The sequence below is a fragment of the Schistocerca piceifrons genome, chromosome 1, assembly GCF_021461385.2.
Source record: "Schistocerca piceifrons isolate TAMUIC-IGC-003096 chromosome 1, iqSchPice1.1, whole genome shotgun sequence".
Classification (NCBI taxonomy): Eukaryota; Metazoa; Arthropoda; class Insecta; order Orthoptera; family Acrididae; genus Schistocerca; species Schistocerca piceifrons.
In genome coordinates this window covers 780,102,107-780,116,913 of record NC_060138.1, presented here as the reverse complement: position 1 = coordinate 780,116,913, position 14,807 = coordinate 780,102,107, and the positions used below count along the sequence as shown (strand labels likewise).

The 14,807-nt window shown below is 42.9% G+C and overlaps 1 protein-coding gene across 1 annotated transcript in view; it reads right to left on the bottom strand.

The window, feature by feature from the left end:
- The window catches only part of LOC124775074 (anosmin-1), a 294,766-nt gene that overhangs the window by 11,803 nt on the left and 268,156 nt on the right, over window positions 1-14,807 (bottom strand). Inside the window, exon 6 of the mRNA XM_047249882.1 lies at window positions 8,015-8,159. Within this exon, the coding sequence (XP_047105838.1) occupies window positions 8,015-8,159 (145 nt within the window). The remainder of the gene's footprint in view (window positions 1-8,014; window positions 8,160-14,807) is intronic.

Below are 14,807 nucleotides of genomic sequence, written 5' to 3'. Positions count from 1 at the left end.
ACACATTCCTGGGGTCAGATACATCAAATGATATCACTGACAGAACCACAGGCACATAGACACAGGCAACAGAGCATGCACAATGTCGGCACTAGTACAGTGTATATCCACCTTTCGCAGCAATGCAGGCTGCTATTCTCCCATGGAGACGATCGTAGAGATGCTGGATGTAGTCCTGTGGAACGGCTTGCCATGCCATTTCCACCTGGCGCCTCAGTTGGACCAGCGTTCGTGCTGGACGTGCAGACCGCGTGAGACGACGCTTCATCCAGTCCCAAACATGCTCAATGGGGGACAGATCCGGAGATCTTGCTGGCCAGGGTAGTTGACTTACACCTTCTAGAGCACGTTGGGTGGCACGGGATACATGCGGACGCGCATTGTCCTGTTGGAACAGCAAGTTCCCTTGCCGGTCTAGGAATGGTAGAACGATGGGTTCGATGACGGTTTGGATGTACCGTGCACTATTCAGTGTCCCCTCGACGATCACCAGTGGTGTACGGCCAGTGTAGGAGATCGCTCCCCACACCATGATGCCGGGTGTTGGCCCTGTGTGCCTCGGTCGTATGCAGTCCTGATTGTGGCGCTCACCTGCACGGCGCCAAACACGCATACGACCATCATTGGCACCAAGGCAGAAGCGACTCTCATCGCTGAAGACGACACGTCTCCATTCGTCCCTCCATTCACGCCTGTCGCGACACCACTGGAGGCGGGCTGCACGATGTTGGGGCGTGAGCGGAAGACGGCCTAACGGTGTGCGGGACCGTAGCCCAGCTTCATGGAGACGGTTGCGAATGGTCCTCGCCGATACCCCAGGAGCAACAGTGTCCCTAATTTGCTGGGAAGTGGCGGTGCGGTCCCCTACGGCACTGCGTAGGATCCTACGGTCTTGGCGTGCATCCGTGCGTCGCTGCGGTCCGGTCCCAGGTCGACGGGCACGTGCACCTTCCGCCGATCACTGGCGACAACATCGATGTACTGTGGAGACCTCACGCCCCACGTGTTGAGCAATTCGGCGGTACGTCCACCCGGCCTCCCGCATGCCCACTATACGCCCTCGCTCAGAGTCCGTCAACTGCACATACGGTTCACGTCCACGCTGTCGCGGCATGCTACCAGTGTTAAAGACTGCGATGGAGCTCCGTATGCCACGGCAAACTGGCTGACACTGACGGCGGCGGTGCACAAATGCTGCGCAGCTAGCGCCATTCGACGGCCAACACCGCGGTTCCTGGTGTGTCCGCTGTGCCGTGCGTGTGATCATTGCTTGTACAGCCCTCTCGCAGTGTCCGGAGCAAGTATGGTGGGTCTGACACACCGGTGTCAATGTGTTCTTTTTTCCATTTCCAGGAGTGTATACAGGAAACAAGAGGGAACGTTAAGACTGGAAGACCAAGAACGAAGTATTCGGATTGAAAATGGTGTAAGACAGAGCTGAGTCTTTCACTTCTACTGATCAATCTATACATTGAAGAAGAAATGACGGCAATACATGAAACGTACAAGAATGGGAATACAATTCAAGTTGAAAGGATATTAATGATCAGATTCGCTGATGTCTTTGCTACACTCAGCGAAAGCGAAGAAGAATTACAGGATGTGTTGAATGGAATGAGTGGGTTAATGATTATAGAATATAGAATGAGAACACATCGAAGAAAGTAGCAGAAATAACAGTGAGAAACTTGACGTCAAAACTAGGGATCACCAAGTAGACGAGGTTAAGGAATTCTGCTATCTAGGCAGCAAAATGATCCGTATTGAACGGAACAAGAAGGACATAAAAAGCAGACTAGCACTGGAAAAGAAAGAATTTCCAGCGAAAGGAAATCTACTAGTATCAAATATAGGCCTTTAGGCCTTAATCTGAGGAAGAAATTTCTGAGTATGTGTGTTCGGGAAACAGCAATGAGTGGCAGTGAAACATCGAATGTGGGTAAACAAAAACAGAAGAGAATCGAATCATTTGAGATGTGGTGTTACAGAAGAACGTTGAAAATTGGGTGGACTGATAAGGTAAGGAATGAGGAAGTTATCAACAGAATCGGCGAGGAAAGCAATATATGAAAAACACTGACAAGTAGAAGAGACAGGGTGGTAGGACATTTGTCAAAATATCAGGGAATAAACTGTGTAGTACTAGAGGTAGCTGTAGAGTATAAAAACTGTACGAGGAGACAGAGATCGGAATATGTCCAGCAAATAACTGAGGACGCATGCTCCAAGTGCTACTCTGGGATGAAAAGGTTGGCATAGGACAGGAATTTGTGGCGGGCCGCAGCAAACTAATCAGAAGACTGGGAACTAAAAAAAAGGAACTTGCTCTAAGATATACAGAGATCAGCCCTTCTCAAGGAAACTAATCCATTAGAAAAGGACATTATGAAAGTTACCAAGGAAAACGACAATCTCGGAAATATTTGTGTGGATCAAAGGACGTGCTAACATTAAATATAATGAAACGATCGAAGATTTAGCGAAAACAGTGGCTCAAAATTACACTTTTAAAAACATATTATTACTGCCATCTGACCTGAAGACTACGTTATATAGAAGAAGAAGGTACCAGTAGGAAGACGAATATAAATCATCGATACGGATTGAAAGGAAATACGAGTGCTGTGGACAGATACAACCAAACATTCTTTCGAAGTCTGATCCTCACAATCATGCAAAATAATGAGATTTAGTCACGGGTAATTCCCCATCCATCTACACCGAATACACATTCGTCATAATCCTTACTGTGAATTTTATGTAATAACGGTAGGAGATATAAATCACAAATTTTTCTGATTGTTAACTGTAAGCGTACCTCTAAATTGATTCCATGCAATAGCTAATCAGATCTCACCAGCCGTTACCTACTAATATAGCTCGTTCCTCCTTTATCAAAATAGTATATTAATTTTAAAACTAATAATGCAATTTTTAGATAAAGGTAACCTCATTCTGTAAAATTCAAAACTTTGAGAGATAGCTGCATGGCCTTCAGGTCGAAAGTTCAAAATTTTTAAAAATAATAAGAAAAATAACTAAAAAGATTTTGATAAAACATGTACGCTACAGCCAAGACGTTAGACGCAGCAGATATTGTTCAATAATAATGCGAAGAGGATTAGAGGGGGCCAAAGAAATCAACAAAGAAAGACATCGCTCGTGAAAGTCACTTCGCTTATTTTATTCCACCCACCATAATTTACCATAAAACAGGCTACAACGATGATGGAATCGAGTCTGTCAGAAATTTCTTATGCGAGCAATTTTTACTAGGTGTTGCATGTGGAATTTTCGCTGCTTGAATTACAACAAAAAAGTAAGAATACGGTCTAATGACCAGATATTCATGGCATGTTCACTAAACAAAGATAAGTGTCTTTGCAAAACCATTGTATTATTACATAACAACCTCTTCCTTAATCCACTTCACAACATAATTTCCACCAATATCAGTGAATTACATTTTCATTAAAATCTGCCTCCTGATTTCCAAACCACTGCTGAGTGCCATTTTTACAATTCTCTTGTCATGGCACCGTCAACGTACGGCTTAAATTTTCTTTCAAGTGCAGGAACAAGTGGTTGTCCGTACGCCCTAGATCATGGCCATACAGCGGATAGTCAAGGGAATTCAAACAACTGCCTATTTGATTAGCTTTGTGCGCTTACGTCTGTATTTTTGGCACCTAGCACGCCTACAATTTCTCGTAGTCTAAGTTTACAGCAATAATCTTTTGAGAAAATCCATGTCGCGACACTTGAGCGAACTCGTGAGATAAGAATGTAATCGTAAAACGTCCGTCGTGTTCAACTTGTGCATCAGCTTTCTGCAACAAGTGTTCAGTGATGACCTACTATCACCCATTTCGCACTTCTACATGGAAGTTAGTTCTCACATGTTTCATCTTGATCTGCTCTAATCCATTCCTTGCCATTACATCGACCGTAATGTTCTTTTTGCATACATTTCCATTATTTGCCGATGAGTCTCAACCGTTTTCGCGCCTTTTGCACACAGAACACGAATCGCTGCGGATGTCTCATAGTCAGCAGGCGTTTCAGTCGACTGAGGTATTTTAAATAAGACCAAGGAAAATTAAACACGGATGAATACCTCCGTTATGGCAGCTGCGAGTATCCAATAATAGAAGGAAACTTGTGCATTTGAGGCAGATCACCGACTGCAGAGACGCAGCGGCCATACGTCAAAACAGTAACGCCTCGTAAGTTAACAGTCAGTATAACCCAACATAGGGTCTTACGGTACAAGAAAATTCACTGAAAATAATGGGTTTTCGGCGCTTACAAAGGAGGACTCCGACTAAAAATCAACAATCCAAATTGCACGTCTTTTTAGTTACGATCGGTTGACAACGCTCGCTGTTGCTCAGTTGTCAAATAGAGACATTGTGGCTCTTGTTGTTGTGGTCTTCAGTTCAGAGACTAGTTTGATGCAGCTCTCCGTGTTGTATCCTGTGCAAGCATCTTCTTCTCCCAGTACCTACTGCAACCTACATCCTTCTGAATCTGTTTAGTGTATTCATCTCTTGGTCTCCCTCTACGATTTTTACCCTCCACGCTGCTCTCCAATACTAAATTGGTGATCCCTTGATGCCTCAGAATATGTCCTACCACACGATCCCTTCTTCTAGTCAAGTTGAGCCACTAATTTCTCTTCTCCCCAATTCTATTCAATACCTCCTCATTAGTTATGTGATCTTCCCATCTAATCTTCAGTATTCTTCTGTAGCACCACATTTCGAAAGCTTCTATTCTCGTCTAAACTATTTATCGCCCACGTTTCACTTTCATACATTGCTACACTCCATACAAATACTTTCAGAAACGACTTCCTGACACTTAAATCTATACTCGATGTTAACAAATTTCTCTTCTTCAGAAACGTTTTCCTTGCCACTGCCAGTCTACATTTTATATCCTCTCTACTTCGACCATCATCAGATATTTTACTCCCCAAATAGCATAACTCATTCACTACTTTAAGCGTCTCAAGTCCAAATCTAATTCCCGCAGCATCACCCGGTTTAATTCGACTACATTCCATTACCCTCGTTTTGCTTTTGTCGATGTTCATCTTATATCTTCCTTTCAAGACACTGTCCATTCCGTTCAAATAGTCTTCCAAGCCTTTTTCTGTCTCAGACAGACGGCCGCGGTGGTCTAGCGGTTCTAGGCCCTCAGTCCGGAACCGCGCGACTGCTACGGTCACAGGTTCGAATCCTGCCTCGGGCATGGATGTGTGTAATGTCCTTAGGTTAGTTAGGTTTAAGTAGTTCTAAGTTCTAGGGGACTGATGACCACAGATGTTAAGTCCCATAGTCCTCAGAGCCATTTTTTGTCTCTGACAGAATTACAATGTCATCCGAGAACCTCCAAGTTTTTATTTATTCTCCATGGATTTTAATTCCTACTCCGAATTTTCTTTTGTTTTCTTTACTGCTTGCTCAATATACAGATTGAATAACATCGGCGATAGGCTACAACCCTGTCTCACTCCCTTCCCAACCACTGCTTCCGTTTCATGCCCCTCGACTCTTATAACTGCCATCTGGTTTCTGTACAAATTGTAAATAGCCTTTCGCTCCCTGTATTTTACCCCTGTGTCTTCAGAATTTGAAAGAGAGTACTCCAGTCAACATCATCAAAAGCTTTCTCTAAATCTACAAATGCTAGAAACGTAAGTTTGCCTTTCCTTAATCTATTTTCTATGATATGTCGTAGGGTCAGTATTGCCTCACGTGTTCCAACATTTCTGCGGATTCCAAACTGATCATCGCCGAGGTCGGCTTCTACCAGTTTTTCCATTCGTCTGTAAATAATTCGTGTTAATACATTGTGGTTAGTAAAAATGAATCGTTTTAATGTCGAACAACTCGTTGCCGTCGTCCAGTGTTATTACAAATATGGGAAAAGTTCTTTAAGCACACTTCGAAAACAGTGTACAATTTTCGGCCTGTGCAAGGCAACCAATTAATTCGACCACATGAAGAATAAATGAAAACTTTTAAGAAATTGGTGAGTTGTTGATATTACGACAGGAAAGCAACATCGTACTCGTCTTTCTGATGAAAATATTGCCTCAATATAAGAGAGTGTGGATCGAAGTCCATGGGCCTCGACCCGCCACCGATTACAAGAACTGAACATTTCGAGGAACAGCGAATTACGGTAGAGGTTCTACGCCCTTGAAAAGTTACAATGAATGCAGCGATTATTGTCAACCGCCCATTAGGAAAAGTGTGGATTTGTTGATTGCGTACTGGAAAACCAAAATGTGCAGGACAGATTTGAAAAAATACGAGTTTTTCAACAAACTTTTGCCATGAGGTGCATTCCCAATTGAAAGGCTACGTCAGTAACATAATTGTCAGATTTGTGGTGACGAGAATCCTCGTACAACACTTCAGCAGCTGATGCATGCACATCGGGCAACAGTTTGGTGCAAATTTTAAGCGAGCGGTTTGATTATGCCCTAATTTTTCGAGAATTCCTCAGATAAAGTAGTAATGGTTAAATTTGTACGTTATCGCAACATGGTGAGAGAGTTCCTTTGATTCAAATTGGGGTGGATTGACCTGGAAAGCAAGTGTTTTCAGCACCAGCCATTAGTCGTACAGTGGGCGAATCACGCTATACTGAAGGGGAAATTCCCAGGTCTATCGTCCCACGCCATGGAGCCAAGAACTGGACACCAAGATCTTGCGACATGAAGCCGTGCTGTATGTCAAGTCACGTGTGTGAACAAACCAAGAACAATTTATAGTTTAAATTATTGAACTGAGTGTGTCACTGAGGAAATCGATACAGAATGTATGACAAAGAAATTGAAAATTTTATAAAAAGAGCAAGATTTTCTCAATAAACTTCGGAAGAAACAAGTGGTTGGCACTGCGCGCTGGATCACGCTATGCGGCGGATGGTGAAGGAAACTCAAAGAACTGCTTATTCGATTAGTGTTGAGCACATAACTCAATATTTTTGGTACATGCACGCGTGTAACTTACAGTAGACTAACGTGCGTTGTATCGCACAAGTAACTGTGATGTACGATGGTGAATTTGAAATAAAAGTAGATGATGTGGCCCATTGAAAAAGGTGTGCGTCTCACGCCATGGGGTCTTGAATTCGACATAGAGATCTTGGGACGTGACGATGTGTGCCTTTTTCCTGTGGTGTTATACACTGAAGAGCCAAAGAAACTCTTACACCTACCTAATACCGTGTAGGACCACTACGAGCACGAAGAAGTGCAGCAGCACGACGTGGCATGGACGTGGTACAATCGTGAAACGGTGGTACGGGAAAGTCCCCACTTCATCGCTATCTCGGAGATTCTGTGTTCCATCGTTCGTGCGCCGACTATAACACCACTCTAAAACTCACTTAAAACCTGGTAACTTGTCATTGTACCAGCAGTGACCAATCTAAAAATTGCCCCAGACACTAATCGTCTTATATAGGCGTTGCCGATCGCAGCGCCGTATTCTGCTTGTTTACATATCTCCGTATTTGAATACGCATGCCTATACCAGCTTTTTGGCGCTTCAGCGTATGAAATCAAGTGCTTACGCCGACAAATAGTGAGCGATTCCTGAGTTAAATGCCAGAATTAAGCTTGTCGTTGAGGAAAACGTTGCAGATCGTACGTCACTGAAAATTTTATGAGAGAAATAACAGTTTTTCAGTAAACATTTGTCCAATATTGTTTTTCGAAGATAACTGTATTGTATACTGTTAAGTTCAAAATAAAGGTGTTTCATCTTTTCAATAAATAAGGTGTTTCATACATAAATGAAATTGTGCAACTTTATTGAGACACCCTTTACATCCAGAATTCATCGTACAATGATTAGTTTGGAAAATTTCGACCTGTAAATTTTTATGATAACAAGTGAACTCCACAAGAATGGAAACTACGCTGTGTAATAAAAATAAGCCGCAGTTGTGAGTTATGGGCGCTAGCAGACAGCGCTGGACGCTGGGGCAGTACCTTGGTGGGCGTGCGCGGTGGTGTTGAGGAAGATGGCGGCCTTCTCGCTCTTGAGCCTCTCTGAGCCGAACTGCGCGAGCGCCTGCACCTGCACGAAGTACAGCGAGCCCGGCAGCAGGTCGCGCAGGCAGAACCGCGTCACGTCCTGCACACGCCACCACCAAAACAGTAACAACAGCCACTTATTTATTTACAATAGTCCACTTACTTGCTAACAACAAAGGTTCGTTATATATAGTAACTGCATGTGCGTGAATTTTCAGCATAACCTACTTAATTCCTTATCCAATTTTTTATTTTGTTTAGAACATAAATTAACTTTAGACTGTCTACAATACTGTCTTTCCTTATCTTCGATTCTGTTCTAATACAGTCGCTCTAACATTTGGACAGCTGTCCCGTGGCACTTCTGACCGCTCTTACCCGGAACTTTCTTTGCTGTCATAAAAAGAGAGCCATAGGTTTTCGTTGTTTCAAATCATCTTAATTAATTTACAGTTATTGTCATATATACTGCTATTATTACTTTTACAACACCAAATATTACTTCTACAATAACAATTTACCTATTACAATTCCCCAAAAATGTCTTACATACTACTACTACTACTACTACTACCACCTGTCTTTTTATTTATTTTTCAGCAAGTGCTATTACTGCTGCAAATTATGATAGTATTAATACCACTAATATTCCATACCTTTCTCCTATGATTACAAATGATCACAGAATGCAAAAATGAAATGCGAAGAAACTTTTTTTAAATCTTATGGGACTTAACTGCTAAGGTCATCAGCCCTTAAGCTTACACACTACTTAACCTAAATTAGCCTAAGGACAAACACATACACCCATGCCCGAGGGAGAACTCGAACCTCCGCCGGGACCAGCCGCACAGTCCATGACTGCATCGCCTTAGACCACTCGGCTAAACCCGCGCGACATTTTTCTCGTTCATTGACGCGAAAATATGTTAGTACACGATCATGAACCACACCTTTGTTGATGTGGCACATCCTCCAGCAGTGTCTGTAATATGTCAGTGAGAAAATATTAATAATCGGCCTAAATCATCTCTCTCGCCAAGAATGCCTGTCTTTGCGTTGAGTGATAAATAATGTTGACGCATTATTCCTGCAGTTTCGTGGCGATTGTCATCACCCTTCACATTCAGATTAGGAATGTTCGCAAAGCTTATGCAAGCAATGTCGTTAGTAATAAAATGCTATGTGTAGGCATTGGATCTGCAACGCGCTTTGTAAGTACCGCTGACAGATGTGCAACCTGCTGCGGTAGTCTTTCGTCATTAGGGCCTGGACCTTCTGAAGATAATATGGATTGTTCAAATACAGTCAAGACAAGACGAAATCTAACGCCTTACGCTGCTACCAGTCAGCTGCCCGTCAGAGTGCAAGGGCAAGCAGGCTACATCAGTTTTCTAAACGGTACCACAAAATCATATCCGCCTTTCACTTATGCAGTAGTAGGCTTCGACTGCTAAAAAGGTGCGCAAAAGTGAAAAAATATATGCGCTGAATCATTTGTATGTAGAAATAGTGTTAATAGTAACCAAAAAAGAACGAACATTTGTCTAAGTAAAGACAGCATGATACGCAGATGCATACAATAGTAGAAGTTCCAGTAAACTTGGATCTGAAACGCAGCCCTTTGCGAGATAATTGCGAATATGTGGTTGGTTCGAGCCGACACTGACTTCTGTATATAATATTGTAATAGATAGTAAAAAGTGTTTCAAATGTACACTTTCGAATTAAATCCCATGTAATTCGGATCAAATTTCACCCACGGTCCATGTTTGGCGAGTGTAGCACATGCATGGCGCGACAGTAGCACCCTGTTGGTGTAAGATGGTAACTGAGGCGTCAGTCTGGTCCAAGATGGATAGTTCGAGCAGAGCCTTTACCTTGCTCTCGAAGATCACCTGGTCTAGAGCCTCGAGATTTTCCTGTCTTGGTTCATGTAAAAAGTGAAGTGTGCAGTACTCCAGTTGATACGGCTGGAGAACTAGAGTAGCGAATTGTACGGTCTTATCAAGCTTTTCGAATTGATCCGAGCTTGTTTGAAACAGTTCGTAACTGACTGCAAACACGAGTGCTGCGTTGCATTGAACTGCAAGGACGACACGTGGAACGCCTCCTTTAACAGGTACAACGGGTTGTAACGTGCTGAAGAAGCATTACAAATTTTATAAAGATAGATCTTGTCTGGAAGTGGAGCCAGACTGAAGGAAACAATAGAAATGTTTATACTGCAAATACATTTATACTGATCCTACGACAATCGGCTCGTTTCTGGAGTGGTTTCACTACAACGCTTTTGCTTACATTATCGTAAGCTTTCAGGTGTTCCAGCCAGTTTGTGTTGTTAGCTATGATACTCCTTGCATTCTCAAATTTGCGAGTAGTCTACAGTACAGTAACACACACTAATACAAGCGAATCTACAGTACAACAAAATTCGTACCACACAACTGACTGTAGACAGCTTAATACTCGGAGTAATGTCAAGCTAAACTACAATGATATAGAAATACATCAACAGACACCTTTAACTAAGTTTATGGAGAAGTAATGCGCCGACTGTGCTCGTAGCAGCAATCGAACGCCTACTATGAACAAGTTTTCAGATCCCAGAAAATATTCGTTTCGAGACCCATGTTTAATAGTGTGATTTTTATTGCTTGGATGAATACTAACACCTCTCAAGAGCTCATCATTTCTATAACACCACGTACCTTTCTGTATCTACATCCATAGATATTAAAAAAATGTTTATATGTTTGAACCAAACTTGGTGCACATATTACTTACTGTCTAGAAGAAGCACCTTATGATGTAATAACCATCTACCTGTAAGAGTGATGAGGGGGAAGGGAGTGTGAAAAAGACATGTAGCGAATGCTCAGAATTTATTCATCCGGTATTTGAGAATAAGCGCACTTAATGACTTGCAACAAACTTTACACACATTTTCAAACTTTTACGAAACGTTTTCTCGCTGAAATACTCCACAAAATGATGAAAGGAAACAAGTTTATACCTTACTAAATTTTCACTGTTCATGCACTTCAACTGCCGCATCAGGCATGACGTTTCAGCTCGGATAAAACAACAATGGACGTTGAAGTACGTGGGTTGGCTTGCGTGCCTCAGCGATACAGGCGGCCGTACCGTAGGTGCAGCTACAACGGATGGGGTATCTGTTGAGAGGCCAGACAAACGTGTGGCTCCTGAAGAGGGGCAGCAGCCTTCCAGTAGTTGCAGAGACAATAGTCTAGTGACTGATTGATCTGGCCTTGTAACATCAACCAAAACGGCCTTGCTGTGCTGGTACTGCGAACAGCTGAAAACAACAGGAAACTACAGCCGTAATTTATCCCGAGGACATGCAGCTGTGCTGTACTGTTAAATGATGATGGCGTCCTCTTGCGTAAAATATTCCGAAGATAAAATAGTCCCCCATTCGATCTCCAGGTGGTGACTACTCAGGAAGATGTCGTCATCAGCAGAAATAAGCTCGGTATTCTACGGATCAGAGCGTGGAATATTATATCCATTCATCGGGCTGGTGGGATAGAAAATTTAAGAAGGTTAACGGTTAGGTTGAATTTAAATAGAGTGGGAATCAGTGAAGTTCAGTGGTAGGAGGAACAGGACTTCTGGTCAAGGGAATACAAAGTTATAAATACAAGGTCAAAAAGGGTTAATGCAGGAGTGGGTTTAATAATGACTAAAAAAATAGATATGAGTGTAAGGTACTAGAACAGCATAGTAAACCCATTATCGTAGCTAAGATAGACACGAAGCCCATATCCTGCAATGTAGTATAATACAGAGATTTACGAACCAGATTTTAAATTGTAAGTTTTTTCCGGGGTCAGATATGGCCTCTGACCACAATTTATTCGTCATGAACTGTAGAATAAAACTGAAGAAACAGGAAAAAGGTAGGAAATTAAGGAGATGCGACCTGGTTAAGTTGAAAGATCGAGAGGTTGTTGAGAGGGAGCGTTAGGCAACGGCTGACTAGAACAGGGGAAAGAATACAGTAGAAGACGAATGGAAAGCATCAAGAGGTGAAATAGTGAAGGCAGCTGAGGATCAAATAGGTAAAAAGACAACGCCTAGTAGAAATCCTTGGATAACACAAAACATATTTAATTTGACGAAAGGAGGTAATTCGAAAATGAAACAGATGAAGAGAACGAAAGGGAATACAAACGTTTAAAAAATTAGATTGGCAGAAAGTGGAGAATTGCTAATCAGGGATGGACAGAGGACAAATATAAAGATTCAGAAGAATATTTCACTACAGGAAGGATAGATACCGCCGACAGGAAATTTAAACAGGCCTTTGGGAAAAGAAGCAGCTGTATGAACATCAAGAGCTCAGATGGTAAACCAGTCCTAAGCAAAAAACGGAAAGCGGAAACGTGGAAGGAGTATACAGAGTGCCTATACAAGGGAGATGAAATTGAAAGCAATATTATAGAAGGGGGACGTAGATGAAGGTGATATGGGAGATGTGATACTGCGAGAAGAATTTGACAAAGCTCTAAAAGATCTAGGTCGAAACAAGGCCCCGGCGATACACGATATTCCGTTAGAACTATTGGTGGCCTTGGGAGAGCCAGCCATCCCATACCCTTCCATTTGGTGTGCAAGATATACGAGACAGGCGAAATGCCTCAGACTTCAAGAAGGTATGTAGTAAATCCAACTCCAAACAGATCACCTGCTAACAGGTGTGAAAATCACTGAACTATCGGTTGAATAAGTCATGACTGGAAAATGTTAACAATTCTTTACATAATAATGGAAAAATTGGCAGAAGCCGACCACGGGAAAGATCAGTTTGAATTACTGAGAAATATAGAAATACGTGAGGCAGTACTGGCCCTACGACATCCCTCAGAATATAGGTTAAGTAGCGCCCAATCTACATTTATAGCATTTGTAGATCTAGATAAAGCTTTTGACATTGTTGACTGGAATACTCTCTTTGAAATTCTGAAGGCAGCAGGGGTAAAATATAGGGAGCGAAGGGCTATTTACAGCGTGTACAGGAACCAGAGCCGCGCGGGATTAGCCGAGCGGTCTAAGGCGCTGCAGTCATGGACTGTGCGGCTGGTCCCGGCGGAGGTTCGAGTCCTCCCTCGGGCATGGATGTGTGTGTGTTTGTCCTTAGGATAATTTAGGTTAAGTAGTGTGGAAGCTTAAGATTTCAAACACATTTGAACATTTTGAACAGAAACCAGATGGCAGTTATAAGAGCCGAGGGGCCTGAAGGGGAAGCAATGGTTGAGAAGGGAGTGAGACAGGGCTCTAGCCTATCACCGATGTTATTCTATATGTACACTGAACCAGCCGTAAAGAAAACCAAAGAAAGATTTGGAATAAGAATTAAAGTTTAGGGAGAAGAAATAAAAACGTTGAGGTTTGCCATTGACATTGTAATTCTGTCAGAGACAGCAAATGGCTTGGAAGACCAGTTGAACGGAACAGACAGTGTCTTGAAAGGAGGACATCAGATGATCATCAACAAAAGCAAAACAAGGATAATAGGATGTAGTCAAAGTAGTAAATGAGTTTTGCAATTTGGCCAGCAAAATACCTGATGGCCGAAGTAGAGATGATATAAAATGTAGACTGTCAATGGCAAGTAAAACATTTCTAAAGAAGAGAAGCGCCATATGGTATCCCCTGCGAAATTTGTTTCAAACAGAGAATTAATAAATTAAAACATAAATTTTGAAAACATTGTACAGAGGCGCAACAGTGATCCGATGAAATAATAGGGTTAAAACAGGAGTCTTGATCGCAATATTTTTATTTTTTAATAACATATCATTGGGATCTGGACTGTTTTTGTTGTTGTTGTTGTTATATTCCATCCGAAGACTGGTTTGATGCAGCTCTCCGTGCTGCTCTATCCTGTGCCAGCCTCTTCATCTCCACCTGGTTTGGAAGGTAGGAGACGAGATACTGGCAGAAGTAAAGCTGTGAGTACCGGGCGTGAGTCGTGCTTCAGTAGCTCAGATGGTAGAGCACTTGCCCGCGAAAGGCAAAGGTCCCGAGTTCGAGTCTCGGTCGGGCACACAGTTTTAATCTGCCAGGAAGTTTCATATCCGCGCACACTCCGCTGCAGAGTGAAAATCTCATTCTGGAAACATCCCCCAGGCTGTGGCTAAGCCATGTCTCCGCTATATCCTTTCTTTCAGGAGTGCTAGTTCTGCAAGGTTCGCAGAAGAGCTTCTGTAAAGTTTGGAAGGTAGGAGACGAGATACTGGCAGAAGTAAAGCTGTGAGTACCGGGTGTGAGTCGTGCTTCGGTAGCTCAGATGGTAGAGCACTTGCCCGCGGATGGGAAAGGTCCCGAGTTTGAGGCTCGGTCGGGCACACAGCTTTAATCTGCCAGGAAGTTTCATATCAGCGCACACTCCGCTGCAGAGTGAAAATCTCATTCTGGAAGATGGACACTGACATGGAGGAAGTAGGATATTACCAGAGAAATAGTGATGAGGGAGTTGAACAGACAGGGGCAGGTGGTGGATAGAGAAAGGGGTAAGGAGGAGATGGAGGAGAGAGGGGGGGAAGAGAGGGGCAGAGAGTTGGCATGGAGGAGATGGGCAACAAGCAGGAAGATGTGAAGATGGTCAGAGGGAGGGGGAGAGAAGATGGACATAATGGAGAAAGTGATCGACTTAGAGAGAGGAGGAGGAGATGGACAAATGAGGGAGGTGGACCAAGAGTATGAAGAGGAGGTGATGGAC